The following is a 22081-nucleotide window of genomic DNA, read 5'->3' on the forward strand; positions in this document are numbered from 1 at the left end:
TCAAAGTAGCGGGACGCCGCTACCCATTTTGATCGAGCGGGACTCCGCTCTGCTCAGGTTGGTTCAGATATTAGTATTCACAGGACGGATTGGATTTGGTGTGGGATACATTAAGGAACATTGGAGCTACACCAGTGAATGATAGAGGTGGACTTATCAGTTACCTTCGGTTCATTTCAGTTCGATTATTTTAGATCGTCGTCATCGATATACTGTTGCTGGGGCTGTATATTATTTATTTGCTACTTTTTAGATATACCAATTGATGTAATTTATCTACATTTAGGATTTAATATTTTTATAGCGAGGCCAATCGTTTTAGAATTTTCAGTATATTAATAAATGTATTTTATAGTGATTCTCTAAATTTCTGAGAGTGCCCTGCTTTTTAACCTCTTTGTTCTCATTTCATAGTGATCGAGTGAGTTTTCTCGATTGGTGAGGTGCAACCTTTTTGGTTTACAGATAACCTTGTGCGACATCCAACCCCGTTTTTTTACATGTAAATATTAGTCCATAGCTTTTATACTCCTTGCGGTTCTGTTTGGTGATGAATAGGCTAAAACAATCCATTCCGCTAGAAAATAAATGGTGGTGATGGGTTTACACGATCTGCCGGTAAATCTGCCATTCTTTGTTCTTCTGTAGGTCTACGTGCCTTTCTGCAGACTACACATTTACTTATATACTTTGCTATAACTTCGCTTCCTTTCACAATCCAGTAACCACCTTCTCTCAAACAGCTTTGGGTAAAGCTTCTTCCTTGATGCAAGGATTTGTTGTGGTACTAGTGATCAATAATCAATCTTGTGAAGGTAGAGTTTTTGGGTAGAATTGCTGGATGCTTCACTCTGCTAGGTAACGATGCATTTTCCAGTCTCCCTCCCACCTTCAGTATAGCATCCTGCATAACAAGATTAAGCTTGTACAATGGGTGGTTGTTTGGAAGCCTTTTAGGTTCTTGACTAAGTCTTTTCAACTCTTCACTGTAGAATCTCTGTTGAATAAATCTTGACTGTTTCTTCAGCTTTCATTTTTTCTTCTACATTCAATGATTCCTTCTTTCTGATTCCCTTTGCCAAACGTTGAATTCGAGCTAATACATTTATGACTGTATTCCATTTTGAACATCTGGCGAGTCTTTCAAGTATGTCATCTTGACACTTGGCAGCAGTGCTCAATGTTTGTACAACTTTTACTTCTGGATCACCCATAGACAATTCTGTGTAACCTTTACTGGGCGTGATTTCCTTTTCCCAAAGGAACTTTGGGCCTATGAACCAATTTGAATTTTTCAATTCTGTTACATTCAGGCCTCTAGAAGCATGATCTCCTGGGTTATGCTTTGTGTCAATGTGATGCCAATGTTCTGGATTTGTTATTTCCCAAATTTTCTCAACTCTGTTGGCGACAAAGATATGGAATCTTCAAGCTTCATTGTTTATGTATCCTAGGACAACTTGTGAGTCTGCCCAAAAATATTCTTCATCTATTTTCAATTCCAATTCTTCTCTCAGAAACTTGCTTACTGATGCTGAAACTACGGCTGCTGTCAGTTCAAGTCTTGGTATTGTCTGAATACTGGCAAGTGCAACTCTGGCCTTCCCCATAACCAGAGCAGAGTGTATCTTTTCTTCTCCTATTACTCTGATGTAGGAGCACTGACCATAACCATAACTACTGGCATCTGAAAAATTATGAAGTTCTATTTTCTTGTACTTTCCAAAATCATGAGGTACAAAACATCTGGTTATACGAACCTCTCTCAAGTTTTGCAGGTCTCTTATCCAACTCTCCCACCTTGGCCTCAAATTTTCAGGTATGGGTTCATCCCATCCTAACTTCTGTTTGTATAATTCTTTGAGGATCACTAAGGCCAAGAATCCTAATGGATCATATATAGAAGCCACTGCGGAAAGAATGGTACGTCTAGTTGCAACTTTCTCTTTAATACATAGTTCAAAGAAGAACCTGTCATTCTCCACATTTCATCCCAATCCAAGTACGTTTTGAACTAGAAGATGATCATAATTGAGATCTACATTCTTTATTGTTGCTGCACGTTCAGAGTCACTGATGGATTCCAGTACCTCTCTGTTGTTTGAGATTAATTTGTGAATGCGCAAGTTTCCTCTTGCGCATAACTCTTGGCTTTCTTTTACTAGTTTGATTGCAGATTCTGTGGACTCTAGACTTATGAGACCATCATCTACATAAAAGTTTTTCTTCAGAAAATTTCTGATTGGCCACGTACTTCATACCATAATTGGCCCAACCTGGAGACGATGCTGCTCCAAACAAGTGTACTTTCATTCTGTATTCTGCTGGCTCTGTTTCTGTATCTCCATCCTCCCACCATAGGAACCTCAGGAAGTCTCTATCTTCATTCTTCACATGAAACTAGTGGAACATCTTTTCAACGTCACACATGACCGCTACGGGATACTTTCTGAATCTACAGAGTACTCCAGGCAGAGTGTTTGTAAGATCTGGTCCTTTTAGTAGATGATCGTTCAATGCAACACCATTGTACTTTGCTGAGCAATCAAATACTGCTCTAATTTTATCTGGTTTCTTTGAGTGGTAAACACCTTGATGTGGGATGTACCACACTTCTCCTTCTTTAGGTTGATTATTAACTTTCTCTGCATGTCCTTCTTTGAGGATGTTTCCATGAATTTCAAATAATCCTGCTTGAATTTGGGATCTCTTCCCATCTTTTTCTTCAAACATTTCAATCTTGCTAGAGCAAGATTTTTGTTATTTGGCAGATGAGGTCGTTTTCTAAAGGGTAAGGGCATTTCAATCTGACCTTGTTGATTCTGCTGAATACTTTCTTCTAGAGTGTGTACGAACTTTGTCTTCTTGGGATGCACTCTTTTCTTTAGAACTTATGTCTGCAAAGTCAGATTCAAGGATCTTGATTACTTTTGCTGGACTTACAGTTAGTAACTCTTGGACAAATATTCGATAACACAATCCTGTCACCTGTCTTGAGTTTGCGATCTGCTGTTTTCCTCCAACAACACCCCATCCTAGATCAGTTTGAACAGTGTAGGGTTCACCCTTTCCTCCTGTGATTACCTTTTGTGGTACCAAGGCTTCGGGACAATCAACAGTCCAACACCAAACTCCTTCAGCGGGGACATTTCATGAGATATGACAGATAGGTGCTCCTATTTATTGGTTGTTTCACAGGTAGGTATGCGATCCTTGATCTGTAGATCTAATGTGAAGTTTGAATGAAGTCCTCTAACTCTCAGTCTTTTGACCCTTTGACTGTTCACTATCGTGTCTCTCCCCGTCATTGTGGTGAGTTTGAGCTTCACTGGTTCTGTAGCCACTTGTAATTTCTTGCAGATTGCTTGTTCACTGAAGGTGACGTCACTCTGGGCATCCAGTAGCGCATAGGCGTATACCTTCTTGTTCCTCCTTTTAGGATTTGAAATGCAAACTGGTACAACCATTGATGTGCCATTGCTTTCTGCTTCCCTCACTCTGCAAGAGAATACCAATACTTTCTTTCCTTCCTCAGTATCTTTAGGTATTGAGGATTTATCTTTCTTTGGACATTCTTCATGTAGTGGTGTAGGATTGCGTCCTTTGAAAATGCTGCATCTGGCCTTTTTCTTACAATCCTTAGTAACATGGCCTTTTCTTAGGCATCCGAAACACAGTTGGTTTTCCAGTATAAACCTTTTCTTTCATCTGGGGACTTCTCCTTCAATTGTTGGCACTTGTGTAAGGAGTGGTTCTCTCCACAGAACATACATTTGAAGGTAGTCTGAAGATTTTTCGGTTCTGTCTCTCTACTGATCTCAGTAGTGACTTTGGACTTGCTCTCGTAGGTTTCTGGACCTTTAGCTGCTGTGTTGGTTGCGAAACTAGTTGCTCTTGCGCGTCTTATATCTCTCACAGGCCTTTTTTCTAAGGATATTAAGACGTAAGATGCTGTTACTGGATTACATACTATCCGTGCTTCCTTATTGATGAACTCAGAAAACTCTTTAAAACTTGGGAAGTCCTTACCTAGATCTAACTGTTTAGTCACATAGCGATTCCATCTAGAAGCCACTTCTTCGGGTAGCTTGGTTAGCATCCTGTGGTTTTCTAGATAATCGTTCAGTACTTCTAGTCCTCGTACATGTGGGATGGCATTGCTGCATGCTTGCAGGAAGTCACCATACTTTTGGAGTTTGAAGTGTTCTTTAAGACCTATTTTAGGCCAGTTATTCAGTTTATCGCTAAAGGCTCCTTGTACTAAGAAATGATGACCATATCTTGCATTCCATTTTTCCCAAGCTTGCTCTTAGGCTTCTTCGTCTTTTCTATAGAAGTTACCTTCAAGAACTTCCTTGGCTTCTCCACCAACATATCTCTGAAGGTAGAATAACTTGTCAACTGGACTGAAGCAATGATGCTCAATGATCATTTACAAGCTTGCCTTCCACTCTATGAACTTCAGTACGTCTCCTGAAAATACAGTAGGTTCCGGAACGGGAAGTCTAGCTAGGACTGTTCTCTGTGGTCTTGCTGGGACAATGGTTGTAACATTTTCCTGAGCATTGCTGTGGCATCTAGGAATAGAATCATCCGGTTCTATTTTCTCACTCAGTTCTGAATTAGGTGAGTTCCTTTCTTCATCTTTTCCGGTAGAGATATAGGGTAAATTCACACACCTTTTTCCTAACTCTGGACTAGGCCTCTCTTTGTGTTTCTGAGCAGGGATGGAAGGATAATGACTTATTTCCTCACTAAGTGCTGGAGGTTTCCTTTTATTCTCCTGGGAGTATGTAGGAAAGTAGGAGTCTGCTTCTTCACTTAGTACCGATTTGAACCTATGACTACTCTGATTTATATCCTCTTCGTGTACTCTGAGTCTGGCTTCTATGATCTTAACTTCTTTTTGCCTTTCCAGACTTTTCAATTCAGCTTCCATTTGATGGCACTGTGCTTCCATTTCAGCTTCCATCTGATGGCTTTGTGCATCCTTTTAGCCATCAGTTGGCGCTGCGCCTCGATGGCAGCTTCCATTTCAATTTCTGCTCTCTTGACAGCAAGTTGTTCAGCTAATTCCTTTCTTTTGGCTGAAGTATTTGAGGACTCTGATATATGGGTGGCACATCTGATAGCGAAGAAAGTCACACTTGAGATTGCGGTACTACCTAAGGTTTTAACATAGTCTCTCATAAACAGCTTGTTCATTCTACTTCATGCTTTAACTTCATCATAATTAGCTGCAGATGAAAGTTCTCTCATGAGCTTTACTAAATCTTTAGTGACTTCAGTACATGTGTCTATTTTCCTTACAATATCCTGGGAAGGTGTAAACGATCGCAAGTTGACATATGCTGCCATAAGCTCTTATTCAGATTCTTCTACTGTCTCTACCATATCACTGAAGTTCCCTTTTATACTTTCTTGCTTTAGATTTTTATGAATGTCTTTAATGTATAATTTCCACTTATCATACGTTCTGGCAAACTTTTTTCAGCGCTGCTTCTTGCTCCAAATTTTCCAGCATCTTTGAGGTCGGTTTTCCAACACGTGGTGAACGTCTTAGTTCATCTGCTTGGGCTATATTTGTTTGAGGCAAGACTAATGCTGCATCAGACTCTTCTACCGCAGACAGGTTGACCTTGCTCTTCTACTTCTACTCTATCTATCTTTACATCCTCTAACAGTGACATGGTAATACTAGGCTCAAACATTTTACTTTTAATGCTATCACAAATAATAAGATGCCTTTCACTTTTAATGCAATACTGACAAAATGCAGAAATAAATGACTTTCACTTTAAATTCTTTGGAGTTCATATACTACAAACTGTCATTTGTTTTCTTACTTTAAAGTCTCTTATTTCTGAACACAAAAAATGTCTCTTTATGCCAAAGCCTATATGCAATTAAGTAAAAAAAGGAAAGCTATGACCTTATTATGAAGAGCAGGAACGAGTGTCAATCTTAAAGGAGACGTGTCTTTTCTTGATATGATGCGATGCTCTGTGCTGACTTGCGATGCTCTGTGCAGACTTGCGCTGCGCTGGCTTGGATACGCTGCTGCAGGCTTTGGGCCTAGTGGCGGGTAACTAGCTGGCTGCAGTACGTGGTCTCTCTGTGGATAGCGGTGCAGGCACTCTAGCTCTGGACTTTGGTCTCCCACCATGTGTCTCTTTCTCTCTCTAGGGATCTCTGACTATTTCGCCTTTGCCGTTCTGCCACTTTAAGAGTCGGCTGCAGTTTGACCAATGCACACGTTCTATGGCCTTTATGGTAGCTCTGCTGGGATGTCAATGCTTGCTCACTCAGGGAACAGTTGCTGCACGGCGGTAAATGCTGGCACTCCGCTACTCTAATGCGCTCTTTGCTGTGCAATTTGAGGAACGCTATCACTTCGTGGTAATGGTTCCATTGTGGCAGGCGCAGCACTATGAAGTGCCTTTTGCGCTGTGGCATTAGAAGAATTTTTATATCTCTGACTTTTAGTCTAACCAGACTGTCTATTACTCTGTAATTCCTCTAGCGCCGTTCTATGGAAATAGTAGGTTTAAAGAGCACACCAAATGCTTGAAAGAACTTCTTTATTAACTTCAACTTTTCTTCATATAACACTGCCGCCTCCGTAGCAGATAGTCCATGTACAAAACACGTGTTGAATAAAGTATCACAAAATGGTGGTATGCATAAGATGGTGGTTCAACTGTGCAATCTTGTCATTCAACATGAAATTGTGGATATATTTCTCTCTTGAGTATCTGTACTCTCACTTTAAGTTATTTAAAGTATAATTGTCGTATTTTTTTGGTGGCCCTATTTCAACCTTTCACTGTGTATTCAATTACCCCTTAATTCCACATTTTTGTCCCCTGTACTGCCTACTTTTACCTGTGCTTAAAACAGGGTTGCTAGGCATGGTCCGTCTATCTGTTGAAAGACGGAGCATGCTGCGTGCAGGGTCACATTACTGACAGCCAGGGACTGTAAGTAAATGATTAAAGCCAGGTCCTCCTCAGCAGCTGATAACAGTGCCTGGGCTGTGTGCACTTCTCCCTGTCCCTGCGCTTGGCAGACGCTCCCTCACTCAGCAGAGCTGGAGAATGCAGAGTTGAAGCAGCGCACAACAGGGAAGGGAGATCTGCCGTCTGCTCAGTGTATAAATGAAAGCAACATGTGGTAAGAGGACCCCTTTGTGCTGCAGGAGATTAACCCTTTAGGGGGAGGGCTCTGGTTACTGATACTTTTGGGGGGGCTATTGTTACTGGCTAGTGAGGGCAGGCGGGATTAGCCTCAGGGTGAGGGCAGTGGCGGCCATCTTAACCGAATAGTGAGATTGCAGTTTTATGCAGACTGGTTGCTAAGGGCTGAATCTTATTAAATATGGGGTAAGTCAGTCTAATAGTAACTGATTCTGGAATATCATGTTATTAGTAACTACATATATGAAAATTGAAATTAGGGTCTAAATGTGACAGTTATCCTTTAAGCACTTTATGATCTCTCTGAGAGGTATATCTGAGGTCTAACTAATAGTTCTACTTGCTGAATTTGGTCGCAATTTGCAGTTAGCAGTAACTATTTGCAGATTGGTTGAGTATGATCTGGTATGGTTGTATACAATTTATAGTTTGCAATTGTATGATTTTATGGTTAAGTAGTTTGTTTGTATGCAATTGGTGGAACTGTAAGTAAACACACATATAACTGGTTCAGTATACAGTTCTAATCACTATATTAACAGTAGGAACATTATATAGCTGTTTTAAATATCTATTTTGGCCTCTCTGCTTCCATAAAACACAGCTCTTAGTGGAGTGAATGTCTGTTCAGCTTGTCTCCTCTGGTGTAATAATTCTAGCAGCTCCTGCTAGGGGAATTTCCCACACAGGCTGTGTATGAGGCTGGCTGTGATTAGTCAAGACTCCTGCCCAGCAACAACAGTTTAACTCTATGCTTTCTGTTGTTTCTGCTGTGTCATTGAGCTTACCTCACATCCATATAATGAATCTTAACAGCATATCATCTTTTCTGTGAACACAATATATATAACAGTTATATGACATCCAAACATGAAGTCACTGTAAATAACTCTGCTTTTTTCTTTAACACACAAACATAGGAACTGTATTAAGGTTATTGGCAGGTCTAGCTGTATAAACACACAAGCTATATTAGCAACCTAGGACAGGTGTTAGCTGGCCAGCTACACAGCCGATCACCCGATGAATGAGCGGAACGCTCATTCATCTGGTGATCCCATTGTTCGTGCAGGCACCTAAATTATTGTTTTTAGGCAGCAGATTGTGCTGTGTAAACAGCGATCTGCTGCCCACAAACAATGCAGGACGAGGGATTGCAATAGCGACTGCTCATCCACATACTGAGTGTAAATGCAGATCTTCACCCCCACTGAACAAGCAGCCTATTGTCAGGAAGGAACGCTTCCCTCCTGATAACTGGCTGCTCCTCTCTACGCGTAAATCTACCTTTAGTGGTCAGTGCGAAAACTGCAGGATTTTAGTTTTTTTTTTATTAAAAAATAAAAGGATATTGACATGCCTGGCCCTGTCAATAAAAGTGCAGAGGTCACGGCAGTTGCAGAGAGAGCTGAGCCTCTAGGTGTAACAGCAATGCCCCCGTTGCTCTTAGAGGCTAATTTCCATATATTAAAACATTTTTTTTTTTCAGTAATGCGGACACATATGATCATGGGACCAACACAGATGCCTTCAGCTGCCAAATACACATGTAACAGGTCAGCCAGTGTCATAGGTACAAATCTGCTGACAGATGCCCTCTAACACACCCGATCATTCTCTCTCCTCACATCAGGGGAGAGTCAGGAGCTCCCTAGACTGGCAGCTAGTGCTGCCAAAATAGCAGGTTCAACCAACCATGCTCTCAGTGGCACCCGGCCTGTGTGCAGCACACATGCGCCAGATGCCCCTGGAGGTTGCTTGTGATGGCTTCAACCGTGCCAAGAAAGGACAGGCCTGTATGGCAATAAACCATGGCCACATGAATGGCAGCGCAGTTCTCTGCTGTGATTTTTTATTTTTCCCCCCTAACAGGTAAATGCAAAAAATATTGACTTTAAAGGCTCATGCACACGGCCATAGCCGTTTTTGCGGTTAAGAAAACCGATATCAGCCGTGTGTGTTGCGCATTTTGCTGAACGGAACGTCCGGCCCCTAATAGAACAGTCCTATCCTTGTCCGTAATGCGTACAGCAATAGGACATTTTCTATTTTTTTGTGGGTGTCATGGGACGGACATACAGACGCGGAAAGCACACAGTGTACTGTGCATCTTTTGCAGCCCTATTGTAGTGAATTGGTCTGCATCCGACCCACAAAAAATGTGGATCAGATGCGGACAAAAAATATAAAAAAAAAACAGTTTGTGTGCATGAGCCCTACTACTGATGACCTATCCTCAGAATCCCCGCTGATCAGCTGTTCGAGAAGGCAGCGGCGCTTGCAGTTGTCCCTAGGCCGACACGTTCATCGGTCACATGGCCTAGGAACAGCTCAGCCCCATTGAAGTGAGCGCGTTACCAAGGACAACCACTATACAATGTACGGCGCCGTGCTTGGCGAGCATGGAGAATGCTGCAGCGCTCACAGGATCGCTGTGTCTTCTCAAACAGCTGATCGGCGGGGGTCCCGTGTATCGGACCCCCACCGATCCGATACCGATGACCTATCCAGAGGATAGGTTATCAATATAAAAAGCCCGGACAACCTCTTTAATACAAGGCACTTACTAATGTACTGCGATTGTCCATATTGCCTCCTTTTCTGGCTGGATTCATTTTCCCTTCACATTAAACACTGCTCCAAGTCCGCGCGTCCACCCTGCAAAAGATAGAACATGTCCTTGTCCGGATCGCGGACACTTCGCAGTCATTGGGTCCGCACCGTAATGCAGGGTGCACATGGCCGGTGCCCGTGTTTTGCGGATCGGCAGTTTGCAACATGATTGTGTGAATGCACCCTAAATCTTATCCAGGTCACTGCTACGCTGGAAAGTTTCTGCATATTCCACAATGTCTATGCTACGTGCCGCCACATCCTTAGGCCTCATGCACACAACCGTATGTATTTTTCGGTCCGCAAAAAATACGGATGACATCCGTGTGCATTCCGTATTTTGCAGAACGGAACAGCTGGCCCCTAATAGAACAGTCCTGTCCTTGTCCGTAATGCGAACAATAATAGGACATGTTCTATTTTTTTGCGGAACGGAATGCACACTTCTGTTTTTTTGCGAACCCGTTAAAATGGTTCCGCGTACGGTCCGCAAAAAAACGAAAGGAAAGGAAATACGTTCGTGTGCAAGAGGCCTTAGGAAAGTGAAGCGATTTCTGCCTGCAGGGACTTGTGTTACAGTTTCTAGTGATAGTGCACTATAGAGGTGTCTGTATTCTGATCGCCCTTTATAGACTTCAGAGGGCAATTTACAACCAACTAATGGACCTATGTAGCACATAAGCCGCCATACACTACATCCTCCTGTGAATCATAGGAAATAGAGCTCAACAGCCGTAAAGAAAACGCTGCAAAACTCCATCCAGTCGCGAGCCCGGAGCTGTGCGCGCCTGTGCAGTCCCCGGCTGTGAGCGCTGACACTGCGGCCGCCTCCGCCTCACTGACAGCTGCGCGGCTCCTCCCCCACCACGTGCTCCCTTCTTCCCCTCTGTTTACATTCTGCAACCGGCCACGTTGTTCTGACTTTCTCACTTCCTATTGGCTGGCGCTGCCGGCGAGCCCTGCCGGTGGGCGTGACTATGTAAATAAGCCGGCTAGGAGAAAAAAAAAGTAGCGGGAAATTTGAAGCGGTGTCTGACTGTAGAAAAGAGCGGGTTATTAACCTTCTCGTCACTGGCGGGAGCTTCCCCGATAACAAAGAGGGGGCGACCGTGTAATACACGGAGCCCGCCGCCTCCTCCGTGTATAATAATAATGTGTGGAGAGAGAATTATACTTCATGTTAATAAAATGAGAGGAAGTTGTGTGACCTCTGAGGCAGACACACAGCAGACAAAATGTGATGTGGGGGAGGGTGCCGGCTCTGCCATATTGAGCTGCAGCACAGCAGGGTCCATAGAGCTCATATATAACTGTGTGTGTAATAACAGGTATATTACACACATGTATCCGTCATTACCTGTAATATATGCTCATATCTGGTTAGGGCGCCTATTGCAGAGGTGCATGGTGGCGGTCTGCTATCATGTGTGTGTATATACCGTATATACCGTATATATATAGGTGCGATACATGAGAGAACCCATCGTACAGTGTCACTGGCAGAGGTGGAAGCTCCATGGCCCCCTCCACCAGACACGTATAACACCCCATTCAGACCGTATTTTCGGTCGGCACCCGATCTGCATGTTTTTACGGATCTAATGCCGACCTGTTCATTTCAATAGGACAGCACACCGCATGCAGTCCGCATCCGTATGTCCGTTTCCCTGCCGGTATCCGTGCCTTGTGGATCCACAATTTGCCAACCGCAAAAACGGACGTGAGGCCTAATACGGACGGCTTTCTTTGTGGTAGAGCGGACTTTGGCCGCCCTAAGTACCAAGGACCTGGGTGCAACTGCAAAATCTGCACCCTCCCTTGATCGTCTAGCTCCAGCCTGAATGCGTGTATGACTTTACGAAGGAGCGTATTACACCCGGAAGATGATGTGTGTACTGCGAATATCCGTCACCATGTAATGTCCACGTTATAACGCTTTCAGATCACCTATCACATTTTGATGTTTTTATATCATTTTTTCACATTTACCATTTTGATGAGTCGCTCCCCCCGCCTGTATTGCACACGTGTTAAGTAGCACGCCAAGACCCGGCGAATGGTGAAGTGTAGTATACTCCGAATAATTTATTTTAAACCTCTCAATACGCCATGACACCCCGATTGATCGCTGACATTGTTTACGTTTCGTGATCTTCCTCTCAGGAGCTGAAATCCCAATTTTAGTCAATGGAAATAAACAAGAACCCAAAACGCATCGGAGCGGATTCACACCTCTACTGTTGACGCGTCCTGTCACTACGTAGCCCGTACACATGACGGTGACATCGACTCACTTCCCGTTAGCGACTAATGTGTTCTGCAAATTTTCTCAAATGTCTCCGCGCAGACCTGGCTATGGACTGGGGGTCATGTCGCCGAGCACCAGCAGAGAGCCCAAATGCGAACTCTGTAGACGGCAGAACGCGTGTCCGGTATAGTGGACACGTGAACGATCGTCTACAGGTTTTCACGTAGCTGTTCGCCTCTATAAGGAGCAAAATGAGTCCGTTGTAAAGTGCATTTTTAGCGGCTGTGAGACCCAGACCCCCCCCCAACAGTTAAAATGGACCGAACTGAAAACACCATGAACCCTATGGGGATCCGGGTTCGGTCCACTTCACTTGTGGGGGTAGAGGGAACACGCGTTTTGCATCCGAGTGACTGCATCTTACATATATATATGAACTAATGCAACATGTAAAGGGTTAACATCTCTTATATTTACTAAGACTTCTCACAAAAAGAAGGCACCCTCCTCCTCCTTCCTGCATTCTCCTTCTACCCCCCCCTCCTCCTCCACCATGACATAGTTAACACCTCTGCATTTTCTTGGACAGGAATAAAGTAAGGTGAGGCCATATTAGTATGGATGCCACCCCCTCCCCCCAGCAGACCGGCAGGGCAGTGGTGAGGGGACACAACCTGTAGGACAGCAGGAGTAGTAGTATCAGCAGGGAGGATGGCCCCCGGCGCATGCGCAGTCCCCTCCTCAGCCCTATAAAGAGGCTTGGCGCCAGCTGATCAGCTGAGAACTGGACTGCTGTTGCCACTGGAAGGGTGTCTTACTGGTGAGTGCTGGGCACCGGCCTGCTGCTGCCCCTGCAGATCCACAGCTTATAGATGGTCTTCTATGCCCACACATTGCACAGCACTAATGACCCCCCCTCTATAGTCCTGTCTGTACATTATGGATCTGTATGGCTCGTGCCCATGAATGAATCCGGGCGGGTAGTAATAATCCCAGAGCCACGTAGATCGCACACAGACCCTACGGAGACCTTACAGGACCCGCCTGCTTCCCGCTCATGACCTTGCGGGGTCCAGTATTTTGGGGGAAGGGGGTGACCCTGCTGATCCCTATGTGTTCTATGTCAGAGCAGTGTATGTACTGGTCTCTCTGGCAGGGAGGGGGTTAATGGGTTCCCTCTGTTTTGTGAAGTATTGGGGGTGTCAGATCAGTATTGGGGGGCAGGCTGCGTGTAGATTGGGGAGGGGGGGCAGCACTGGCCCCTCTAAAGATCAGGGGGGCTGTGTGAGTGCCCCCTCTAAAGATCAGGGGGTGGGGGGCAGTGTGTGAGACCCTGATCTCCCCCCTTCATATTAATGGGTGACGATGTGGCGGGTAAATGCCATCTGTCTGTGTCGGGTGTGTGTGAGAGGAGAATCCGGGTGAGTTGCCCGCCTCCCACACTTTGGAGGGAAGGCTTGGGCGCTTTCTATAATTTGGCGCGGAACGTTCCCGGCTGAATGCCTGGGCCCTGGCACCCCTCTGTGTATAACCTGGGGGTGGGGGGCACCCCTCTCGTCTGCTCTGCACCTGGGCTGGGTGCCCCCCTCCTCCTCAGGGGGTGCAGAGCTTGGCGGGAGTCTGCCGATGGGCTGTGCGGGCTCAGAGCCGGCGGTGACAGGGCGGCCTGGGCGCCAATAATCCATAGGTTAACCCTTTCTTTTATCGAGCTGACTAGATTTTTATATACATATATCTTCTTTTTCTTATGCTGCTTTTTTTTTTTTTTTTTTTTTTTTTTTTTTTTTATCTGGCACTTACACACAAGGCTGTCATACCGCTTCCTGCCGCTAGAGGCTGCATCCTGCTCCTGAGCTGACTCAGCCCTGTGCAGCCACATTAGGGGGGCACATACTTTTACCATCTGTTTGGGGGGGGGGGGGGGATATACATTTTTCTGGAGAACCCCCTAGTTTTTAGGAATGTATATTTCTTGCCATGAGAGAAGACGTATGCTGCTGGCCATTTCTTGTTGTACATGCCTAGTTCGCGCGTATATAAACCGTCTGACCAATGCCTGTGGTGGTAATCGGTGTCTTTTATTTCCCGTTTCAGGTTTGTTTCTCGTTTCTGAATAATGTCAAGAAGAAGGTGAGGCGCTCGTACTATTGCATTAAAAAAGCTAAAACTAAAAAAACCTGGTTGTGCAATATTCCAAGTTTTGCGCATTGCCGCCTCATGCACAGGGCTGTAGTATGCAGAATATGGTGCACATAGACAATCGCAGGATAGCCATGGGGGGGTGGGGGGGATTTACTAAACTTTTAACAGCGGGAGAAAAGCTGCAAATTTTTGCGCCAGATTGAATTTTGCAACACCTTCCAAAAAATAAATAAAACTAGAGCAGGCAGTTGGCGGCACCAATATGTGGCAGATATGATTCAGTCTATCCTTTTTATTTTAAGTGCACTCTTCTTCTCACCTCTGCGGCAGCCATTTTGTGGACTGAATGTATACCTAAATATTTTAGCATTCATGTATGACTATAGGCTGTGGAGATGTGAATGCCCCTCTAATTTCAGTGCAAGCGCCAGGGATAATTTTTGGGTGCGGACCTATTCATTCTAATGGGGCGGCACACCATGTGCTGTCCGCACGTCCATTCCGGGGCCCTGCAAAAAAAGTTTATGAATGTGCCAGATTCATACCAGCAATCTATGCCCATGTTAATGTTATGCCTTGCATGCATTTTTTTTCTCTGGGGCACAGACCTCTTAAAGATGCACCTCTTCATTTGGCATATGGTATGCCCATGTGCTTTTTTTTTTTTTTTTGATGTCTTCTCTCAGACTCGGGGATGCTCAACCTGGGGCCCTCCAGCTGTTGCAAAACTACAACTCCCAGCATGCCCTAATAGCTTTAGGCTGTCCAGGCATGCTGGGAGTTGTAGTTTTGCGACAGCTGGAGGGCCGCAGGTTGGGCACCCCTGCACTAGGATATGTGATCAGTCAGGTGCTGGTCCCACCTCTGAAACCCACACCTATCTCCAGAATGTGCACCCACAAAGTGAAGGAGGCGCACACGTGTGGGGGTGGCAAAAATAGCCTATCGAGTGCACTTGGCTATTTTTGGAAGTCCCATAGAAGTAAATGGAAAGTGCACCATGCATGCACGGCCACCTCTCCATTCGCCTCTGGGGAACCGCCTGGAATACTCTGAGCTCCCATAGCGGTCAATGGTGGGTGGCTGCACTTGAGTAGTGCTCTCTCCTTCACTTTGCAGGGCCTGTTCTTCTGGAGATAGGTGGGACCCACACATCTGGCGTAGGGCTCATTCACACAAATATTTTTGTCTGCATCCGATCCACTTTTTTTTTTTGTGCTGTCCGTTCCGTGTTATCTGCAAAAAATGGAACACATCCTATTGTCCGCATTACCATTAGGCTGCGTTCACCTCTCTGTTTTGGAGATCTGGCACAAATTCCAGCAAGCCAGCGCCAGACCTTATTGCAGTCAATGGGGGTCCAGCGGTGACGTAGAGGACCCGGCAGGCTGCTGTCTGCCAGAACAGCCTGCTGGATCTCCAAATGGAGATGTGAACGCAGCCTTAGGCCTCATGCACACGACCTTTCCATTTTTTGCGGTTCGCAAAAAACGGAACGAAGCTGCCAGTGTGCCTTCTGCATTTTGCGGAACGGGCAGCCCATTGTAGAAATGCCTATTCTTGTCTGCAAAACGCACAAGAGGACATGATATATATATATATATATATTTTTGCGGGGCCACGGAACGGAGCAACAGATGCGGACAGCACATGGAGTGCTTTCCGCATCTTTCGCGGCCCCATTGAAGTGAATGGGTCCGCACCCAAGCTGCAAAAACTGTCTCGGATGCGGACCAGAACTACGGTCGTGTGCATGAGGTCTTAGATGGCATATGCTAGTGATATGCCACCATGCCACCGAAGGCTGAGATGAGACAGCCCCATTAAGACTGGAGTAAGAAACGCCGGTCTTAATGTCCCCACAATATTCCTCAGTGATGCAGTATGTTGGGACTTGTACAGAGCCATTATATAGTATGGTACATGAGGTATGGCAAGATTGTGTGCTGTTGCCATGTAGTATCGGGTGGGTGTGAAGCTGGCCATACAGTTTTGACTTTGCTCATGTGTTTGTCCTTTTAACCTGCAGTGGACGTCTACAAGCAAGAAATGGAAAAAGCGATGCAGAAAACGAGTGTCCGTCTACAGTTGCTACAAGGAAAAGAAAAGCCGAGGTGAGGGTTCTTGAATGTTCTTCCACAAATCTCTGGCAGTGGGTACCTGGACCCCCTGTTAACGTGGCCGTACACACAGGTTGGCATATCTGGCCGACATTAATGTGCAGGAGGGGGTCCAGTCAGGGGAGGTCTGGGCATATTGGATTTGAACATTCCTAGAATTGCTCATTACATCTGTGCGCTGAGATGATCAGGCCAATAACTTGGCAATGGTGGTAGGGAGCCATAGTTTTACACTACCTGACCATTGGGCAGAACATCTCGAACAACCATTCGTAGGAAGCGCTCGGTCATCGGGTAATTGAATCTTTCATGCGGTCACCTAAATTGTTTGCCGGTAATTGTGCCGTCTAAATGGCGTCTGTATGGGGACGAGTGATGGATACTGTGGAGGTGATCGCTGAATGGAAATGTAGACGTCTCCTCCACTGGTGAGCAGATGTCTTTTCCAACAATCTCCTGCTCATTTGAGCAGTGTAAGGGGCCATTAATAGAGTGCATGAGAAGTAACTCAAATCTAACTGTTGTGAAAGATTTGTCTGATTTAAGTTTTCTTTATTTCCACACAGGAAGTGAAGCCTGCCCATGACAGTCAGTGGGACACGAAGAGACACAACTATGAGATCCAGGTAACACTGCAATTGCCCTTTTGAAACTATAAACATGAAATCCTGACCTCCATTACATGTAAAGCCTGCAGATGGCACGTCGCAGGGGTCACTTCCTGTGGACTGGGTTTATCACTTGTGATGGTTCACCATGCTGAGTTGTGCACTTTGTGTTGTGCAGGCCTGCTGGTCACAGATAACGGCAGCTGAAGGGCCGACTCCTTGTATCCTCATTGAAACGCCACAAAAGGAAGTCTCGGTCCTGCCCGACTTATCAAAGTTTGCACGATACCGGTTCCAGAATCTCTTCATCAGTCCATCTCCTTTGCCAGACCTCAGGTAAAACTTCATCATTTTCTGATAATATATAAGTAGTCCTCACACAGTTGATTTAGGGTGTTTTCACAATGGTTTAAAAAAATATATATATATATATTTTTTTTTAATTAACGAAAACCAGAAAGGTAGGGAAAAATGTATAGGAAAGATTTGTAGACTCCTGGTCTTTACCCAACAACCCCGCAAAGGTACTTAATTAAAAGGGTTCTCCAGGCTCTCCTATATTGATGACTTATTTTGAGGATAGGTCGTCAATATCAGATCAGCGGGGGTCCCACCGCACACAGTGTGCACATGCCGTCTCTTCCTGCTCACCGCTGAGGTCTATAACAAAGCAGTTGTGAGCAGAAAGATACGGCGCGTGCTGTCTCCTCCTACAGCTGATAGGTGGGGCTGTCCTGACAATGGGTCACCAATATAGGAGAATGTATGTATGTCCATCTCTCAATACATGAGGTCTCATTTAAAATAAATTATGTAACCTAAAAATTTTTTCTTCTTCTAGTTGGGGAAGTCCAAATGATGTGTGGCTGAAAATGTTGAGTAAAGAGTCCAAATACATTCACACCAGCCGTTCACTACAAAACCACTCCACCCTTAATCCAGACATGCGCTCTATCCTGTTGGACTGGCTCATAGAGGTAAGAGTAACGCTTTATTACGTGAGCTATGAGGATGTATCTTCTCAATCTCCATAATCACCTTAATAGGTCTTCACTTTAATGTCTCTCTTCCTTTCAGGTGTCTGAAGTGTACAGTCTGCACAGGGAAACCTTCTACCTCGCTCAAGACTTCTTTGACAGATTTATGTTGACGCAAAACTCTGTTAACAAAAGTATGCTTCAACTGATAGGTGTCACCTCCCTGTTCATTGCATCGAAACTGGAGGTATGTGTGCTACCCTAAACTTTTTTTTTATAGATATATATCTATATTATATATAATGACATAAAATCTCTTGCTGCAGGAAATCTATCCTCCCAAACTTCATGAGTTTTCATATGTCACTGATGGGGCATGCAGTGAAGATGACCTTATTGAAATGGAACTAATAATACTTAAGGTAAGGTCTTATCCCTGTTCATTGCCAGGCACTGATGTGTTGTGTATTTGCGGGTTTTTAATCCATTAAATTATTATTTATTTTCAAGGCCTTGAAATGGGAACTGAGTCCAGTGACTGCAGTTTCTTGGTTAAATCTCTTCCTTCAAGTCTCCTCTCTCAAGGACTCCCCCAAGCTGCTATTACCTCAGTATTCCCAGGAACAGTTTATTGAGATGGCTCAAGTAAGTACAGAACGACATCTGGGATCCCACTGATGCCTAAAAGGGGCCACAGTTGTCTCGGCATCCTTGGCACACTTCAGTGTGAATATATAACATAGCTTATAATGAAGGCAATGTGCATGACATGGAAAAGCCCTCTATTACTAATCTCTGGATGGGTTTCTGCTTTACTAAGGGCTCATGCAGACGAACGTATCGTATAAAAAATGTAAAAAAATTTTTGCGGCTCCATTTACTTCAATGGGGCTCCAAATAACAAATCACTGGGCATTCCGTGGCCGTGCCGCAAAAAAAAAAAATAATCCTATTTTCTGCCTAACTGACAAGGATAGGACTGTTCTATTAGGGGACGTTATGCGTTTTGTGGCCCTAACTGAGAACAGGAGCAGGGTTGGTAGGGTGTTATCCTATTTTTATTTTTATTTTTTTCTCAAATTCTCTTCCAAATTTCTCTTCCAACTAATTTAATTTTTTTTTTCTTTTTATCAGCTTTTAGACTTGTGTATGCTACACATTACCTCGCTGGATTTCCAGTACAGGATTCTGGCAGCTGCAGCATTATACCACTATACTTCAATGGAAGTAGTCACCAAAGCTACAGGTAAGGGGAACGCCTGTAACATCTTTATGGACTCTTTAATAAAACGAGTATTGTGCAGGAAATGGGAAGTTAGTGCACTGCCGGGGGAAAGTCAAATGAAAGGACGGAGCTGGATTATCTAATGCTGGGGTTGGCAACCTTTTGGCACTTCAGCTGTTGTAAAACTACAACTTGCAGCATGCACTCTTGCTCAGCAGCTCTCAGAAATCCCATAGAAAAGAATGGAGCATGCTGGGAGTTGTTGTTTCACAAAAGCTGGAGTGCTAAAGATTGCTGGGAATTAGAGAAGTGAATTTCATCCTGTGAAATGCCCATTTTTTTTTTTATTGGTAAAAGAATTGCATTATGGATTCCATTACCACGGACTATAACGCAATTCTATGACAGAATGCCTTTAGAGGCATTCCGCTATTTATTCTGTAATAATAGAAGTCTATGGGCTGCGTAACGGGATGGATCCGTCTTGCAACCCATAGACTTCTAGAATAACGGAATGCCTCTAAAGGCATTCTGTCATAGACTTGCGTTATGGTCCGTGGTAACTGAATCCATAATGCAATTCTACTTTTACCAGTAAACCACAAAATAATTTCAAAATTAAATTCGCTCATTTTTATTGGGAATGACTGGGGCATAGCTGAACGTGTTGCTGGGTACGAATAGCTTAATTTAGCAGCTCAGGCTCAATGGGGTGTTTTGAGAGGTTTGAGAATTGTTTGTTGTGGACAGGATTGCGTTTACATGAAGCATGTTGCAAGTCGATATTCATAAAAATAAAAAAACCTTGTCACTCTGGTCAGGTTTACTTGGGTACCCATAGTGTGGGCGCTGGTGGAGCAGGGGGTACATTTTGGTGGGTTTCCATTAGGGGTGCACCGAAATGAAAATTCTGGTCCGAAACCGAAAATTCAGGATGCCCTTGACCGAAAACCGGAACCGAAACTGCCTTTTTGCCCAGATACTTTAAAATAACTTTTTTTTTTAATGATTTTATTAATAATTCTTTTTCATGAATGAAATTCATCTGTGGGTGGCGCTGTTATGGAGAGGGGGATCTGTGGGTGGCGCTGTTATGGAGAGGGGGATCTGTGGGTGGCGCTGTTATGGAGAGGGGGATCTGTGGGTGGCGCTGTTATGGAGAGGGGGATCTGTGGGTGGCGCTGTTATGGAGAGGGGGATCTGTGGGTGGCGCTGTTATGGAGAGGGGGATCTGTGGGTGGCGCTGTTATGGAGAGGGGGATCTGTGGGTGGCGCTGTTATGGAGAGGGGGATCTGTGGGTGGCGCTGTTATGGAGGGGGATCTGTGGGTGGCGCTGTTATGGAGAGGGGGATCTGTGGGTGGCGCTGTTATGGAGAGGGGGATCTGTGGGTGGCGCTGTTATGGAGAGGGGGATCTGTGGGTGGCGCTGTTATGGAGAGGGGGATCTGTGGGTGGCGCTGTTATGGAGAGGGGGATCTGTGGGTGGCGCTGTTATGGAGAGGGGGATCTGTGGGTGGCGCTGTTATGGAGAGGGGGATCTGTGGGTGGCGCTGTTATGGAGAGGGGGATCTGTGGGTGGCGCTGTTATGGAGAGGGGGATCTGTGGGTGGCGCTGTTATGGAGAGGGGGATCTGTGGGTGGCGCTGTTATGGAGAGGGGGATCTGTGGGTGGCGCTGTTATGGAGAGGGGGATCTGTGGGTGGCGCTGTTATGGGCATAACAGTGCACAGATCCCTTTCCCCATAGCAGTGCCATAGACCGATCCCCCTACCCATAACAGCCCCGGCCCTGCTGCTCACAGCATCACTCACTGCATTTTTACCTTACAATCGTGACGCTCCAGCAACAACTCTGCAGGCAGAGCGGAGGCCGGCGTAACGTCACTTACTCACGTGACGCACCTGCTCCGCCTCCTTCATTCATAAAGTGGGTGGAGCAGGCGCGTCACGTGAGTAAGTGACGTTACGCCGGCCTCCGCTCTGCCTGCAGAGTTGTTAGTTACTGGAGCCTCACGATTGTAAGGTAAAATAAAGATGCAGTGACAAAGTAAACCGCCCGCCCGCAGATGGTGGGTGACAAATCCCACACCCCATATTTTCGGCCGATATTGTGAAGTGGATTAGGTGCATTTTTGGCTGATATTTTCGGCTGCCGGAATTTCGGTGCACCCCTAGTTTCCATGACTCAGTTTTTACATTTTCTAATCAACAGGTCTGGAGTGGGAGAACGTTTCAGAATGTGTTCGCTGGATGGCACCTTTTTTCTACGTGGCACAAAGAAACCCTCCTTTAAAGCTAAAGAATTTCAAGAAGGTTCCAGAAGAAGATCGCCACAATATCCAGACTCACATGACCTACCTTGACATGCTGGTAAGTGTACGGCCGGTTCATGTTGTATGCCTGTTTCGTGTGTTCACTAGAATTCCCTTTTTGTATATTCTTGAGGATGTTATAAATGTTCAGTTCACGCTAATGTTCTATATTAACTCTCCATCTAACGCGTTTAATTCTTCCCACAGGATGATGTCAAAGTAATACTGGAGCCTCTCCCATCAGAAGGACAATCCCCAGTGTCGGTCGGTGGTATCTTAACTCCTCCTAAGAGTACAGAGAAGACTCCTGTATAACATTGGCAGAATGCTCTCTAAATGGACACTTATTGGGCCCTCATGGCAGTTTATGGGTGCACTGAAGCTGGAAGATGTTATGGGTGGTCTTGCACTCTTGCCCAAGTGCTTTTGCATGTAGTTTACTAATTTATTGGCTCCTCACCACCTTGATGGTATGGGAACGTGGATGTAAAATGTTTGTGCAGGCACTTTGCAATTTTAAGAAGGTTAATATAGTAAAAGTCTGTTCCCTGCCATCAGTGGGACCAGTGTGCTGCCAGCTTCCAGGACTTCTGTAAGTCAGGGGCCCTTTAAGATCTAATGAATGGGCTTGAAAGACAAT

The 22081-nt window shown here is 45.0% G+C and overlaps 1 protein-coding gene across 2 annotated transcripts; it reads left to right on the forward strand.

Annotated features, from left to right (window-relative positions):
* Nucleotides 1-423: 423 nt before the first annotated feature.
* CCNE2 (cyclin E2) lies at nucleotides 424-21791 on the forward strand. Of its 2 annotated transcripts, none has more exons than XM_040432313.1 (12): nucleotides 424-502; nucleotides 14152-14187; nucleotides 16229-16313; nucleotides 16886-16945; nucleotides 17106-17263; nucleotides 17769-17904; nucleotides 18005-18151; nucleotides 18231-18326; nucleotides 18415-18549; nucleotides 19039-19150; nucleotides 21342-21499; nucleotides 21649-21791. In XM_040432313.1, exons 2-12 carry the CDS (start codon nucleotides 14174-14176, stop codon nucleotides 21754-21756), a joined length of 1209 nt encoding a protein of 402 aa, XP_040288247.1. In that variant the 5' UTR covers nucleotides 424-502; nucleotides 14152-14173; the 3' UTR covers nucleotides 21757-21791. The 2 variants fall into 2 exon arrangements, with proteins under 2 accessions (XP_040288247.1, XP_040288246.1); XM_040432312.1 differs by lacking the exon at nucleotides 424-502 and adding an exon at nucleotides 12857-12877.
* Nucleotides 21792-22081: the final 290 nt, after the last annotated feature.

Source organism: Bufo bufo, chromosome 5, assembly GCF_905171765.1.
Source record: "Bufo bufo chromosome 5, aBufBuf1.1, whole genome shotgun sequence".
NCBI classification, from domain to species: Eukaryota; Metazoa; Chordata; class Amphibia; order Anura; family Bufonidae; genus Bufo; species Bufo bufo.